Source organism: Dryobates pubescens, chromosome 6, assembly GCF_014839835.1.
Source record: "Dryobates pubescens isolate bDryPub1 chromosome 6, bDryPub1.pri, whole genome shotgun sequence".
Lineage (NCBI taxonomy): Eukaryota > Metazoa > Chordata > Aves > Piciformes > Picidae > Dryobates > Dryobates pubescens.
The window spans coordinates 18813049-18827642 of record NC_071617.1 but is presented as its reverse complement, the minus strand read 5'-3'; the positions used below and the strand labels follow the sequence as shown (position 1 = coordinate 18827642).

At 40.6% G+C, this 14594-nt stretch overlaps 1 protein-coding gene across 1 annotated transcript in view; it reads left to right on the top strand.

Annotated features, from left to right (window-relative positions):
* Nucleotides 1–479: 479 nt before the first annotated feature.
* TIAM2 (TIAM Rac1 associated GEF 2) overlaps nucleotides 480–14594 on the top strand; it is a 97181-nt gene continuing 83066 nt past the window's right edge. Inside the window, exons 1-4 of the mRNA XM_054162699.1 lie at nucleotides 480–557; nucleotides 1556–2758; nucleotides 8491–8923; nucleotides 13778–13950. Coding sequence (XP_054018674.1) covers nucleotides 1562–2758; nucleotides 8491–8923; nucleotides 13778–13950 — 1803 coding nt within the window. The 5' untranslated portion in view covers nucleotides 480–557; nucleotides 1556–1561. The remainder of the gene's footprint in view (nucleotides 558–1555; nucleotides 2759–8490; nucleotides 8924–13777; nucleotides 13951–14594) is intronic.

Genomic DNA, 14594 nt, shown 5'->3' with positions numbered 1-14594 from the left:
AGTGAATTGCACAGTGGTCTTTCACTGAAAGGGTCATAGTTGGAATCCAGGCGTGGGGAAGGATAAACAGATGCTGTGGGACATTGATCAATTTGGCCCACATTGTAATGGATCACTGCACAGTTCTGCCATCTGTAACTGGTCTTCCAAAAAGAAAGCTGGAGGAGGCTCAAAGTTTGCTCTAACTTGTCAGTGAAAGGGGATAATGACAGAATTAGAAAATGAAACACTTAACCAAACAGTGACTTAATTGTAGTAATTCAATGTCAGTTGTTAAAGTGCATTTATAAAATGGTAGATCTGAAGTCAAGGAATGACCTTAACCAAACCTCTCTTCTCCATTGGTAACTTCTGTCTGTTTTTAATTCATTTTACATAATGTCTGGAGTAAAAGCTAAGCTTTATTTGACTGAAAGCCCTTTTTTGTCTTTTTGGTGTTTTCTAGGAAGGCTGAGTGCAGCGCTATTCTGGGTTTATAAACTGTAGCGACTGGCCTCTGAGACAATGCAGAGCATGCTGACTGCTAACTGTGCCCGTGTTTAAGAGTGATCCTACAGGTTTGTTCTTTGTTTTACATGATGCTTTTAATCTAGTAGTTCTAGAAAAGGGCTAGAAGTAGGGATGCTGAAATATATACAGACTCTTGAAGACTGTGGTTTCACAATGGTTTATGTTGATAAAATTTTAATGAGGCTGCAATGTATTCTCCTGAGTGATAGTCTGAAATCCAACGTGCAAAGGAGCTTATTGACAATGGAGAAAACATTTTGGTTGTTATTTCTGTAAATTACAAACAGTGAAGATTCCCTCCAAGAAACAAAAAGAATAGATCAATCTCTTTTACTTTGGGGTACACTTTATGTTACGTCCAAACTCTTCAGTTGTCTCACTGGGGCAATTTGCCTGCTCCAGAGTGTGCTGTTCACTGTGAGTTGAGTAAAAAGCTGAAGTGACTTTTACTGAGTGAACTATCAAACTTTGCCATGCTTTTGCTTGGGCTTTCTTTTTTTTTCCTCTTTTCTCCTGGATTGACTCCATTTAAACACAAAATTGAGGTTTGCTTAACAGTTTATTAAGGTAACACTTGGTTGCACAGAAACCAGTCAAGCTGAAACTGTAGTGGGCTTGTCTCCTGGCAGAAGAGATTTCTCAGAAAGTACAGTTCACTTTACATCTAAGTTATGATTATCTTGCTGTCTCCCTTTCATTATGCCATTGTTCATGTGAGCCAGAGATTTTGTAAGCTTTAAGAAAAGGATGTTGCCAGGGGTGTGGGTGGAGAAAGGTGTTGACATGTTTTCAATGGAGCCAGATTCCAGCTTTATAACAGAGGGGTAATGAACCATACAGAGAATAGGCTTTTCTAGCCTGCCCCTAAAATAAGTTCAGTTATGAATTTAATGTTGTAAATGTCTATTTAATGGCTTTTTGGAAACAATTGCTTCATGTATTTTTTTTAGAAAGGCCCTTTCCTGTGCAGAGGGTAAAACCAGTCTGTTAATTTGTGCTTTGTCTTCTAGCCATTGGTTCTAATGAAACTTTTTTCTTAATTTAGTGGAAAATGGGGAATTCAGAAAGCCAATATAGTCTTCAGGGATCAAAAAATCATGCAGCTTGTACAGCCGCTGCCAAGCAGAAGCCTTGCTCTCTGAAAATTTGCAGCATTCATGCTAAAGATGAAAAGTCTTGCTCTGTGCACGGGTGGGGACACACCAGTAGTGGCTCAAACTACAAATCGAGGTCGCTTGCCAGAAGCTGCCTCTCTCACTTCAAGAGTAGTCAGCCTTATTCATCTAGACTAAGCGACACAGTGGTGAAGATCTCTAAAAGCAATGCCCATGCCAAACACAGGACAAACACCTCAGGGGACTACTGCCAAGGAAATAATGCAGTCTTTTTGCCTGAGAACGGTTTCCACTATATTGGCCTTCAAGCTGGAAGTAATCATGCTGCCTCTCGAGAATGCAATGGACACATTTTAAATTGCTATGGAAAGAATGAGGGTCTTGCATCAACCTCCCCATCAGAGGACAGGAGGAGTCCAAAAGTTCTCATTAAAACTCTGGGGAAGATGGACGGTTGCTTGAGGGTTGAGTTCCACAACAGCAGCAACAGCAAGGTACCGACTGAGGAGTCCAGTGGACCAGTCCAGTTGCTGAGGTATTCACCTGCCTTGGAATCTAAGCCAAATAACCTGCTGGATGTCAGGAGGAACTCCAGTGCAGGCTGTTCTTCAAGCCATCGTCTGTCACCTACTGATTCAAAGCTTCGATCTAGTAAAGGAAGCTCCCTCAGCTCTGAGTCTTCATGGTATGACTCTCTATGGGGAAACAATGGGGATACTGATGAGCTAGATGGTCCATATTTGACCAGGAGCACTCCAGATACAAGCATTCATGCCAGTTTCCCAGCAAGTGACAATAAGAAGTCCTTCAACCAAAGTTCATCTCTTTCCTCACTCCGAGATCTTTATAAGGATACAAATTTGGAAATCACTCCTTCACCTGGGATCAGGCTGTCTGCTGAGTATATCGATACTCATGGTAGCCTAAGCAACCGTGTCTCATTTGCCTCAGACATTGATGTTCCTTCTAGGGTAGAGCAAGGAAGTCCTGCACATTACTCCTCCTACACACTTCCATGTAGAAAGTCCAAGCCCCTCAGTGAGGATTCATCCAAGAAGGATACATTAAAAAACCGAATGCGACGTATCAGTGATTGGACAGGAAGTCTCTCAAGGAAGAAAAGGAAGCTGCAGGTATGTGCAAACCCCAGCCTAAATGCTTCAGAATTGGTTTGTAGATTCTTCTTATGAAGTCAGTGATTGCATCATGTTTGTCTTTCTCACAGGATAATTACTTGCTAATCTCATTTAATAATTTGTGGAATTCTGAGAATTACTGCATCCTTGGAGCTGTTTGAAGTGTCAGCAGTGAAAAAAGACACATTTATATGTGCAGATTTTCCCTTCCTATTTTGTCATCTTCTTTGGCAGCTTCAATCTCTGCAGTCTAATCTCAGTAAATTAATTTTTTAAATCATTGAATTACTTAGAAAGTGACATGGAGTTTTTAGGCTTTCTGTTTATTTCAGCTATGAAAATTGAACCTAGATATAATATATATGGTATGGATTGGCATGCATTATCTAAAGGAGCAAGTGTGTAAGGAGCAGTAGAAGAAGGGTGTTATAAATATCTTTTTAGATACTTCCTATTTCTGTTGCTGGCTTCACCACTCACTCTGGTTTCACTGTTGGTCCATCTTTAGCAAGGTGGGCACCTATTGAGTATTGACTGGAGCTGCATGTTCTGCCTCCATCTCTTCTGCAGGCATTACATGGAGCACCTTCCTCCTTCCTGCATGTCAGCTTAGTGCACCAGATGGAAAAGCTTGAGTTGCCATCTGGCTCTCCAGGAGATGGTGATGTGAAGAAGGAGATGGGAGGGAGGGCAAGAAGGAGGGAAAGGATGTTTCTTTAGATGTATTTAAGGCTAATCCCATTAATAGGAATTTAGGAGTCCTGTGGTCAGGAGTTAAATTCTTGTCCCTAGGTATAGGCCCCAGAATTGTCTCTTTAACGGCCTGGCTGTATCTGGACTTCTTCATGAGTTTGCAAACTAAGCTGGAGGACAGAGACTGGTTTTAGGTTGGGTTTGGATTTTTATTTATTGCATTTAAAAAGTCTTCCCCAGTGTTTTTCACACGGGAATAGCCTCTGTTCTTCCCTAATAAAGGATCTGCTCCCATTCAGCAATGCTGGAGTGCTGGCCACTTCAGAATTGAGCAGAGAGTGAAGACAACACCTGCTTCTGCAACTTATTAGCAGCTAAGCAGTAGACCATATCACATGCTTTTTGTGACATGTAGAACAAATGCTGTCTCCCATGTTGGAAATTCAGACAGGTATCATGCTCAGCAAGCATCTGTCATTGCAATGTGAATCCCTGACAGACCCTTAGGCTCTGAAATGAGGTCAGCTTGAAGTTTGCCAGCTTAAATCCTAGGTAAGGGCTACAGAACTGGGAAAATGGAAATGAAAGCCTTTTATTTGGATCACTTCTTTTGTGAGCTGGTGCTTGTGTATTTTGTCAGATGCTGTCTTTTCATCTTCTTATTCAGCTGTGAAAGAGAAGGCAGAAAAATCTGAACCAGTGAAGAGTCTCAGCACCTTGTGCTGGGATTCTTCGCTGATTTCAACATCCGACTGTTCTGGATTTTGCAGCCAGGCTTTGCGTATGATCTCTGCATCCCAGACCTTTGCCATGTATTACTTAGTTATGACATTTTCAGAATGGTATTTGTGGTGCACAATTCATAGCTATTTTGAATTCACTATGTAGTGAACTGACTTCAGACACAGCAAGGCGAGTTTGTTGGATCTGATGCTGGTAGAAGGAAGTCATCCCTAGCTCCAAAGATGGTGTTTTCATAGAAAAAGGCATAGGAAGTAGTTAGTCATTCATTTTTATCAGACAAGTGTCCAGCAACAGAAAGGATAAGAGGGATAGCAAATGCTTTATGATAGTGCTTTCCTTGTGGGACTTGGTCAGTTCCTTTCCACCTTGCACACTTTGAGTAACCTAATGTCTCTTCTAGGGGTAGCTGTGGTGTACTTTGGTAAATACTATACTCTTGTTCAGGTACTTTGGCTTCAAAATGCAGATGTACTGTGCGTGGTTACGATCTGTCACATGGGTTAGTCCCTGTCTGTAGAGTTATTCATCACAGCAATTGTAGCTTCCGTGCTTTGCTCTGAACAATTTGTCCCTTTCTCAGTACATTACTGATAACTGTGAGTCACTTGGTCTGAACGTAGGTGAAAACTGGAATATTTCCCTGTAAGTGGGCCTAAGTACTGATGCTGTCTGGTTGGATAGGTCCTTCCAGCTGCCCCAGTGGAAACAAGTCAGCCAAGCCTCCTGCTTCATGGGGGCACAGGACCAAGAGGCACAGTCTGGGGATATTGAGGCCAAGCCCTTGCCAGTAGAAAGGTATTTTAATTCCCTTCATGAGCAAACTACAGCTTGAAATCAGATGGGCTTTTCCCCATCCCAAAGGCTATTTCCAAACCCTCTTAATCTGATTCTTGCCAATTTTCAGAGTAAATACAGTCTTGGGTAGTTTGTTCTAATGCCAGTATTGTCTTCTACACTAGTTATTCTTCCATGTTATACAGTCTGTTATGATTTTATTTAAAGGGGGAAATGATATATTTTCTCAGCCTGCATTTGTGGAGCTATTCAGACTCTCTTTGGTCTCCTGTCTTAAGACAGGAAGTCTGTTTCCTTTTCATTCTGGCACCCTTCCTCTGCACCTGTTTTAAATGACCCATTAACAGTTTTTAATGTGGGATATGTCAGAGAAGCCCTTGGCTGTGCCCTGTCCAGTGGCTTGGATGTTTCCTTATTGTCTGACTTGATCTGATATATCCTGGAATTTGATTGGTTTTCTAATAATGATCTCACCTCAAGACTTCTAGTCATTCTGTGCCATGACCCAGCTTTTGTTGCATGAAGGTGTCTTAATGTGTTCCCTTGATGCATCACTGGTACCATACTGCATGGCTTGTCCTTGCTGAACTGGCACTGGGGATATGCTGTATCACAATATGCTATGTGTGAGCAGCAAGGTATATGTGATGCATGTGAGATGTGCACAGAATTTAGGCAGGCTTGTGGCACTCTTTAAGGTGATTGTGTTGATCAGTGTACAGCTGTATAACATGGAGGAATTAAGCAAGTGCTGTGTAAAACAAGAATCCAGCCACCAGAAACAGGTGCTGCAGGTAGGTTACTCAATTAAGTAAATTGCATCTTTATGGGAATAATTTCTGAAATTTCCATACTTTATAAGCCAGATCCCTGAAATGCAGTGAAAGTAAAATTAAAAGTATGTTGGCTTGCAAACTGGTGTTGTATTCTACGTTCAGCTTGGATCCTAATGAATTGAGCAGGCTGCATTGTTTCCTGTGCTGTTCCTAACAGCTAGTTATTACCTGCATCACTTTGTCTGACTTTATCTTCTGCATTATCTGTAATTATTCCAGGGTATATCTCAGACACTGAGGGATCTGCTTGAATGCAGCTGAGCAGAAACAGTGGTAGGTTCTGTCATCACTAGATGCAACAAAGGCAAACAGAAAGTCACCTGGCAGGGAGACCACCACCACCGTCAATTTGGGTCAGACATTTTCAGCAGTGACCAGATACTTCTACAATAACAGTCTCCCTAAAGACCAGCAAGGATTAACTGTCTCTGCCAATTCTGTTCTTTAAAAAACGCAAAATGCAAGTGAGGTTGTCATGGTGAAGTGTATATATTCATTTTGGATCCTGTGTCCATTAACTCTGCTCTGATACCTCCCCATTTCCCCCCTTTCTTTGTACAAGGAGAAAACATAGGATGTGGTTAGTGGCTGTCCATGGACAGGTTGTATCCTACCCTTTTCATTCATGCTTGTGATTCCAGTAGTGACCCTTCAGAGCAGACACCGTCTTAATGTATCTGTCTTTTGTTGTTTATATTACTAGTGTTTTGGGAATGAAAAATTACATATTCTTAATCAATTGTATGTTAATGTTTCCTAGAGGACACTGGCAATTTCTGAAGACTAGTCCAACAATTAAAATACAGGATTTTGGCACACACATACAAGTAATTAAAAAAAAAAGAGGGAAAAAGCTTCCAATTTCCCACTGAACTACAGATGGCCAGCACAGTTGCATGGTTCATATTGGGTGGTCACTTTGTATGCATAAGCACATTACACCTGATTATTGCCCTGTACCCTCCACCCTCCAGTTTCCCTCACTTTGCAATATAAAAAGCAAAACTATTGATTAGGGAGTTACTCTGGGAAAATGCTGATTAACACTGTGCAGTAAATCTTGGGGAAGGTGTTCTATCACTCGGAGAATTGGAACCTTGTTGCCAGACACAAAGGTCTGAAAGGCCTCAGACTTCAATGTGCCATAAGAGAACAAGGGTTTTAGTTCAAGTTGGTTTTTGTAATGCCATGACCAGGAGTCTCCTGCAGCTTGAGAAGTGGTTCATCTAGCAGCTCTTGGGATGGTGTGCAATCCCACTGTTGCTCTTGGCTGTGCAGTGGAGGTCCTGATGCTATCAAAATATGACACAGCTTTTCCACTGCAGTTTTGAAGGGCATCAAGAAGGAGACAAAGTAGTTGCTTTCAAAGCTGCTGGTGAGATCAGCTAACAAGACAGCAAAGTTTATTTACTTTATTTGTGTACAGAAGTCTATGAGCAAAATAAAAGCTCTCAGGGAGGCAGTCTGAACCTGAAAGCATAACTTCACTTCTTGAATTACTCTTAGCCATTTTTCTCTTCCCTCACATTTTTACTGCAAAAAGCAGCATATTTTCAAATCTTGGTTCTCTTAAATATCAAAATGTGAGTTGGGAAGACAATAAATGGTTTCTTATGACAGGTAGTGTGGTTGTTGACAGTGAAGTTAGTCCAAGGAGCTCTGTCTTGGGTAGTACAAAAATCCCTGTCCTCCCTCACTGGGAATGCTGAGAGCAGCCAGTGTGTTACTGGGAAAAGCTCAAGAAAGAAAAGGGCCAATCTGCCAACAAGGTCCCACATCAATAAACAGTAGTATGCATATCACAAGGCAAAATTGAAGTCATATCATCAGGCATAAGTGTTTCAAATGAAATTGGCCAACCCTCTCAATACAAAGGATGAAGTTGCACAACGCAATTAGGAGAAAGGCCCATCAGTGCTTGATGAGATAGTCAGACTCCTGGGGGATTTCCAGCAAGTCGGAAAATACACACCTCTGCAGTCCAGAGACTGGATTCATGCCAGTCAGCAAGCACATCTTTCTTTTTTTAAAATCACATCTTCTGTGAGATTAGATTTTTGTCAGTTGATCAATACTAACGAGCTTAGAAAACTCTCAACTTCTGACCTTGTTTTGTAGTGGCTAAGCACAGTTCATACGTCAAAGAGAAAGCAGAGGTAAAATTAGCCTTGCTGTGCTAAAGGGAAAAGTTGCTGTCTCACACAAATGCAGTGTCACCAAAGTATTGAAAATCCTGTAACAGTACAGAAAGTTGTGACACTGTTCCTGCTTGTACTCAGACGTGTAAGCAGTGGTGCCTGAGTTTCAGCCGGAGGATGTGATTGTCTCCTAGGGTCCCTTACATTTCAGCCAGTAGAAGCTTCAGTACTTACTAGGGAATTTGGAGATTACTCACAGGGGTCTGAGTTGCCACAGCTGGCAGACTTAATGGTTATGGTTTAATGTGGTTCTGCTGAGAAAACAGTGAGTGGTGGCATTGACTGTGTCAGTGTCTGCTGAGGCAAAGCCTGTGATATAATGGCAAAAAGAGGTAGCCCTTGATGAAGGAACTGGCTGTGGCTAAACATAAAGCAAATGTAAATGCCAAATGAAATGTGTCTATTCATTGTAGGTTTGATGAATGAGCACTGAGAAATTATTTATTTTTTTTTTTTTGCACAGGAGCCAAAGTGTAAAGATGGGAGTGAATACTTTGACAGCAGAATGGACAACTTCACCACGGACACGCTGGCACCGTTGCAGCTCTCTGGTTTGTGGTCACCTGGCTCCAGCCATGTCCTATCCCAGAGAAGTGAGTCCACCAATGCAGTCAACAGCGATGCCCTGAGGCAGAACATTTATGAAAATTTCATGAGGGAGCTAGAGATGAGCAGGACAAACCTGGAGAACACTGAGACATCATCAGAAACTGAGGACTCCAGCGGCGAGTCCCTAAGCTCCTTGGAACAGCTGGATTTGTTGTATGAGAAAGAGCAAGGAGTGGTACGCAAGGCAGGGTGGCTGTTCTTCAAACCTCTGGTGACCCTGCAGAAGGAGAAGAAGCTGGAACTGGTTACACGGCGCAAGTGGAAGCAGTACTGGGTCACACTCAAAGGTAAATCGCTCCATAGCTCCTTCAGCTTAGCAGCAACAGTTGTTTCCATTGCATCTCGGCAACTTCTCATGCATGATACTTTCTGTTAGCAGGTTTAGGGGATGAGAAATTCCTGCCTAAATTTATGTGGTCCACCTCCACACCTAAAGTGAGCATGTACCTAAGCAGCATGGAATTGAGGTGGTGCTTGTGTGTGGCCTTGTGTTTCATGCCTTAGCACGAACTAATTTGTCTGACTTCTTAGCTTCTGTACTCATGCAGAATTCAGGTTATAGAAGGTGCTGATGGGTGTTTGGAAGTCAAAGACCAAAGTGAACTAAAATTGAAAAAACACAGAAATTACGCCTCTTTCTCAGCAGGAAATAAAAATGTAAGGATCAGAAATCCCTGGCACTCAGTTTCCGGTCACAAGCATGCAGTTCCATGGACTGGACATAAACTGAACATTTTTAAATTAATTTACCCAAACTTTAAACAGCAATGCTTTAGGTGGCAGCATAGAGGAAGAGGTGAGTGTCCCATGCTGGAGCATTTGTAAGGAAAACTGAGCGATTCGGGGCAGAGGAGGCCGAAGAAGCAACAACAGCAAGGCAAGCCCTAAGGCTTACCAGTCTCCCTCTTTTTTTTTTTTGTATAGTCCTTCACTTTGCCCACTCCACACAATACCAGCTCCTTCTGGCTTTTGGCATGTCCACTCCCATCTTCCCTGCCTGTTCCTTCTGTGAAAGAGCCCCGTGGGAAGGCAATCCACTTAAAAGAGGTTGCTGCTAGTGGGCTATGGTGTGATTGCTGGGCTTACAGCACACATTGGTGGCTCAGAGTAATCAAGCCAGTAGGTGGGCTGCAAAAAGTGTATGGGTGTCACAAAGTGTGAGAGGGAAAAATAGTATCTATTGTGAGGAGGAAGAGGAATTTAATGGTTGAGTTCATAGGCTTTTTATTTTTTCTTAGTTGCATCCAAAGGATTTGCCTTTTAGTAAATGTAATGCTAAATTAATAAGTAAGGAAATGATTAAACTTAATGATTTCCTAGCATATCTGGAACTGGAGGAGAGAAAATAACAACTTTCCCACAGGTTGCCCTTTTCAAAATTCTGTATGAGTGTAGTACTGAAAAAAAAAAGAACAGCTAACAGCAAGTGCTGAGAATGTTGTCTTTGGTAGTTCTGATTTAAAAGCAGCAAACTCACATGAATATAGCAATTCTGCCTAATAATTCAGAGACCTGTTATCAAGGGATCAAAATGTAGGCAGTCTTAACAGTTTAAATCACTTATCCTGATCATCAGATAGCATGATTCATGCTTACAAGAAGTGTATACAAAGGGAAAAACAGTATCTGAATTCCACCCTCCTATTGTATGTGTTCCCATTATGAAGTATGAATGTAAGTTTGATCTACCTCATCTAAAATACAAGCAGTTTGTAAACAGTCCTATCAAAGCCCTAAAGTGAAGTTTATTTTATAGTAGTTCATGCATTTCTGGGATAATGAAGCTCTGGGAAGGAATTCAAGTGTTTGTGTTTGCTTCTTTGCTATAAAAGCGGTGTGTTGGTGAGTTCAAACAAGTCATGTCCCTTCTCGCTACTGAAATTGCCCCAGCTGTAAAAAAGGAATAATGCAATTCTTTATAAAAAGCTTTATTAACTTCTAGCATTGTAAGACATATTAGATACAATGCTTTTTACTTTGGATGGGTGATACAGCTGCATTCATGGTGAGGAATCTTCTCTTTGTTAGCTGTTTTAAATACACATTCCTCATTTCCTAGATCTCGTACCTTTATTGTTCTGCAGCGACTTCTGGTGCTAAAATAAACTTGCCTGCCTGGATATCAAGGCGTAGTGCTGTTTTCATAATGTTCTATATCAAGATCAAGGTGATTGCTTTGGTTCTCCTTATACAAGTTTTTTAATAAATCTGTATTTAATTTGTTGTTGAAGTTTAAATAGTCGAGATTTTCAAAACAGGACTTAAAATAGCCACATACGCAAATGGAGAACAGCATGTTTCTTTGCACTCTGTTGAGATGTGTTTAATTATAAATATGCAGAAGTCTTATAACCATCTGGTTACCTGCCAGACCTCAAAGTATACATGTCCTAAGGCCTCTGCTCTACTTTCATGTCCACCAAGACTTGAGCTTGAATAGTAACCCTTTAATAAGAGGAATTACGTTTTTCGTCTGTCCTGTCTAATCAATTTAACGAGGGAAATTTCTTTCCTATTGCTCTCTCCCTTCAGTTCAAGTTTTGATTAAAATACTTTGATAATAATTGGTCCCAGTGGGTCTGTCAGAGTTTAAGAAACTAGCTGCCTTCAAAGATCACTCGGCTTGACCTGAAGATATACCTGGGGCACCACACACCTGAACACACATGCATGCTCTTCCAAAGTTTTTACTTATGTACATATAAACTGTCAGGATAAAACCCAATCTATCTTCATTGATGTTTTTGATAACACATAGGGGAAATACAGGAGTTTAAAATGGAACTTAATTTGTACTTTGCTAAAATGCAGAGGTGGTTGTACAGTCTTGCTGCTGCTGCTGAATATGAGAGGGGATATGGTTTGTTGGTTTAGTTTGCCCTATTACGCTGAAATGATGATAGAAGTGCCACATCTGCTAAGTAGAGTGTAACAAACCATATTCTTCTTTTTCCAGCTGCAGAGATCTCAAAGTGTTTATGTCTCATAAAGAAGATCAAGTGAAGGCTGCTAAGGGGAAAGGATAGGACCAACTCATTAGGATTTGCTCTTAACCTTAAATATTTTGCCAGACATGCTGGACAGTATTAGAAAAAGGTGCCCTTAAGCAATATAGAAGTATTTCTATTTTCTGGAGTCCTTCCTTTGAAAACTTACCAGTCATCAAATGATTTGGTCAGTAACCTCTGATGTATATTTCCTTTTTTATTGTAACAGTTGTACATTCGTTGGCCCTGGAGTATGTGATGAAATCTATCTGATGGCTCTCACTTTTCATACACTTTAGATTTGGGCTGTACGAGGACCAGTGTATTCCACCTTCTAGCTATTCATAGTGAATGTTTTCCATAAACTCTAGTAGGTGCAGCTTTCTTCTTCATCAGACAGGAGAATAAAAAAACCCATTATTTTGGTTCAGATTTCAGATTCAGTCTTTCAGGAAGCTCGCCTCAAGTTTCCATGGCTCCAGATGACATGTCTGGGACTTCTAATACAACATTAAATGTATATGTTAGTGAATTAGCAAAGGAAAGGTTGAAATCTGCTTTTACCTAGCTATATTGAAAGCAGACACAAAGGAAGCATTTCTGTTTTGCAGGTCTTACTTTGTCCACTTGATAAGCGCTTCCTAGGCATATTTGCGTGTTCATACATGCACATGGTGGGCGTGTCACACAGAGAAACACCAACAACCTGAAAATTAGCAAGTGAACCCAGATTTGGTGCTGCCCTGAGTTTAGTGCTCTTTGATCTGAAGGAAGAAACCCCAACAAAAAGCAGGATAGAGAGAGGACAATGCCCTAGCAAACTAAGTCCTTGTAGTGGCTGAATTCAGATCCTCTGCTGATTATGTGTGAGGCTTACAGAGTAATATAGTTTACTAGGCCCTAAAGGACCACTGTGATCATTTAGTTTGACTTGCTATGTAAAGCCGCCATAGGACTTCTCTAAATTAATTCCTGATGGAAAAGGCTTGCCTTGCTGGAGAATCCACCATCAGCTTCAGATTTTCCTAACCGCTTAGGTTATTCTCAATTTCTAGAATGTGTTTATAGTTATCTGGTCTTCCAGGTTAAACATCCATCATCAAACTGTCTGTTACTAAACTGCTTTTTCCCAGGGATAAAAGTGACATCTATTGACTTATTTTCTCTGGAGAGACAACTAGCCTAAGAGATTCTTGATGAATCTAGTTTATAACTAGATAATTTTAGTAATGCTGTTCAGTCTGTGACCCTTTGGTGCATCTCAGAGGACAGTGGACTGTAATGTGGAGCAGGAATGAAAGACTGGCAGGGATGAAGGGGACAGGCCCATCTTGAGCCAGTTTCATTGCCAAAGGCAGCATACTCATTGCTGGCAACTGGGATCAAGTCCTCTAAAGTAATTTCTCTTGCACTCAAGGATTGTCATTATCAAGGATGAAGTTTGTTTTCTGGATGCAAGTTTCATACCTTAGATGTTAAACTATCTTACAAGACTGAACGTGTTCTAACTCAGTCTGTTTAAACTTTTAAAAGCTGTTAAGAATTGTCTTAGTCTCCAATCTACAGGTAGGTTCAAGGAAATCTGGTTTAAATTTGAGAAGCTTATTCACTAAGTATGTCGTTTGAAGACAAAAGTTTCTGCAAATCTTTTCAACAAATACAGAGATTTCTTAGGTGGCTGCTATGAGAGAGTTGGTTTGGTGTAATAAAGAAACACAAAAGCCGATTTAACTAATAAGGAATTAATCTTTTCTACATGCTATAACATGTTAATAGGCTGAGCTTATTTGTAGAATGGTTTGAGTTAGGGGGACCTTTAAAGATAAGTAGTCCAACATCTTTGACTAGATCAGGTTACTCAAACCCCTTCCAGTGTTACCTTGAACACTTCCATATATGAGGTATCCTGCTTTATTTTTCAGATTCATAGATGATGTGTCCCTATTAGATATCCATTGGCAAATTCATCTTCAGCTTTGCGTGTTTCCCAGTGTAGAGGACTTTCCTTCTTCACACTGTTTCAACAGAGGGGCTGAACCAATGTTCCCTGTAACTGAAGGGTATCTTAATTAACAAAAGCATTAATATGAGAACTCAAACTTACTTTCTCCTTGTCTTTGTGTGTGCATGTCTGTGTCCCTCTGAACTGTAAAGGTTGTACTCTGCTGTTTTATGAGACCTATGGAAAGACCTCGACGGAGCAGAGCAGTTTGCCTCGATATGCTTTGTTTGCAGAAGACAGTATAGTACAGTCTGTTCCAGAACATCCCAAGAAAGAAAACGTGTTCTGTCTCAGCAATTCTTTTGGAGATGTATACCTATTTCAGGTAACAGTATTCATATTCAACTCTGTGGTTATTTCAGTTTTAGGATGTGTTTGTGAGTATGCACATGTGTGTATACAATTATTATATATATATGCACTTGCATACATTGTGCTTGTGCTTTTGACTTGAAAATAATTGCATAATTACACTATTACTCTATACAGTATTGATGTAAGTGTATAATTGAACTTCAGGCATGTGATATTGCACCTCTTGCCTCAGTCAGTTATGGTTCAGAAATAAAAAGAGCAAAGATCACAAATCTGTGAGACACTTTTGGTACTTGATTGTGACAAGATTAATGACAACCAGCTTTATTACCAATTTTTTTCATATCTATTAGCAGAATGATATGAATATAGAATGATGGGCTCAACTCAGAATCTGCAGTCCTCAAAGAGAATTTGCTTGAGCAAGATGCTCAAAAAAGAAGGCAAAAAATGATCTAAAGATCTTAGCTGCTTAACTGAGCCACAGGAAGTGTTAATAAGGACCGGTATTATGTGGATCTACCTCCATAGAAACATGTTGATTCATAGACACACTTGTAAATATCTCCAGAGACATTTTGTGCAGATGTATTCTCTTTATCTTGCTCTCCTCTTTCTTCACTGACATGGAATTTTTAAGGAAGCAAGCACCTG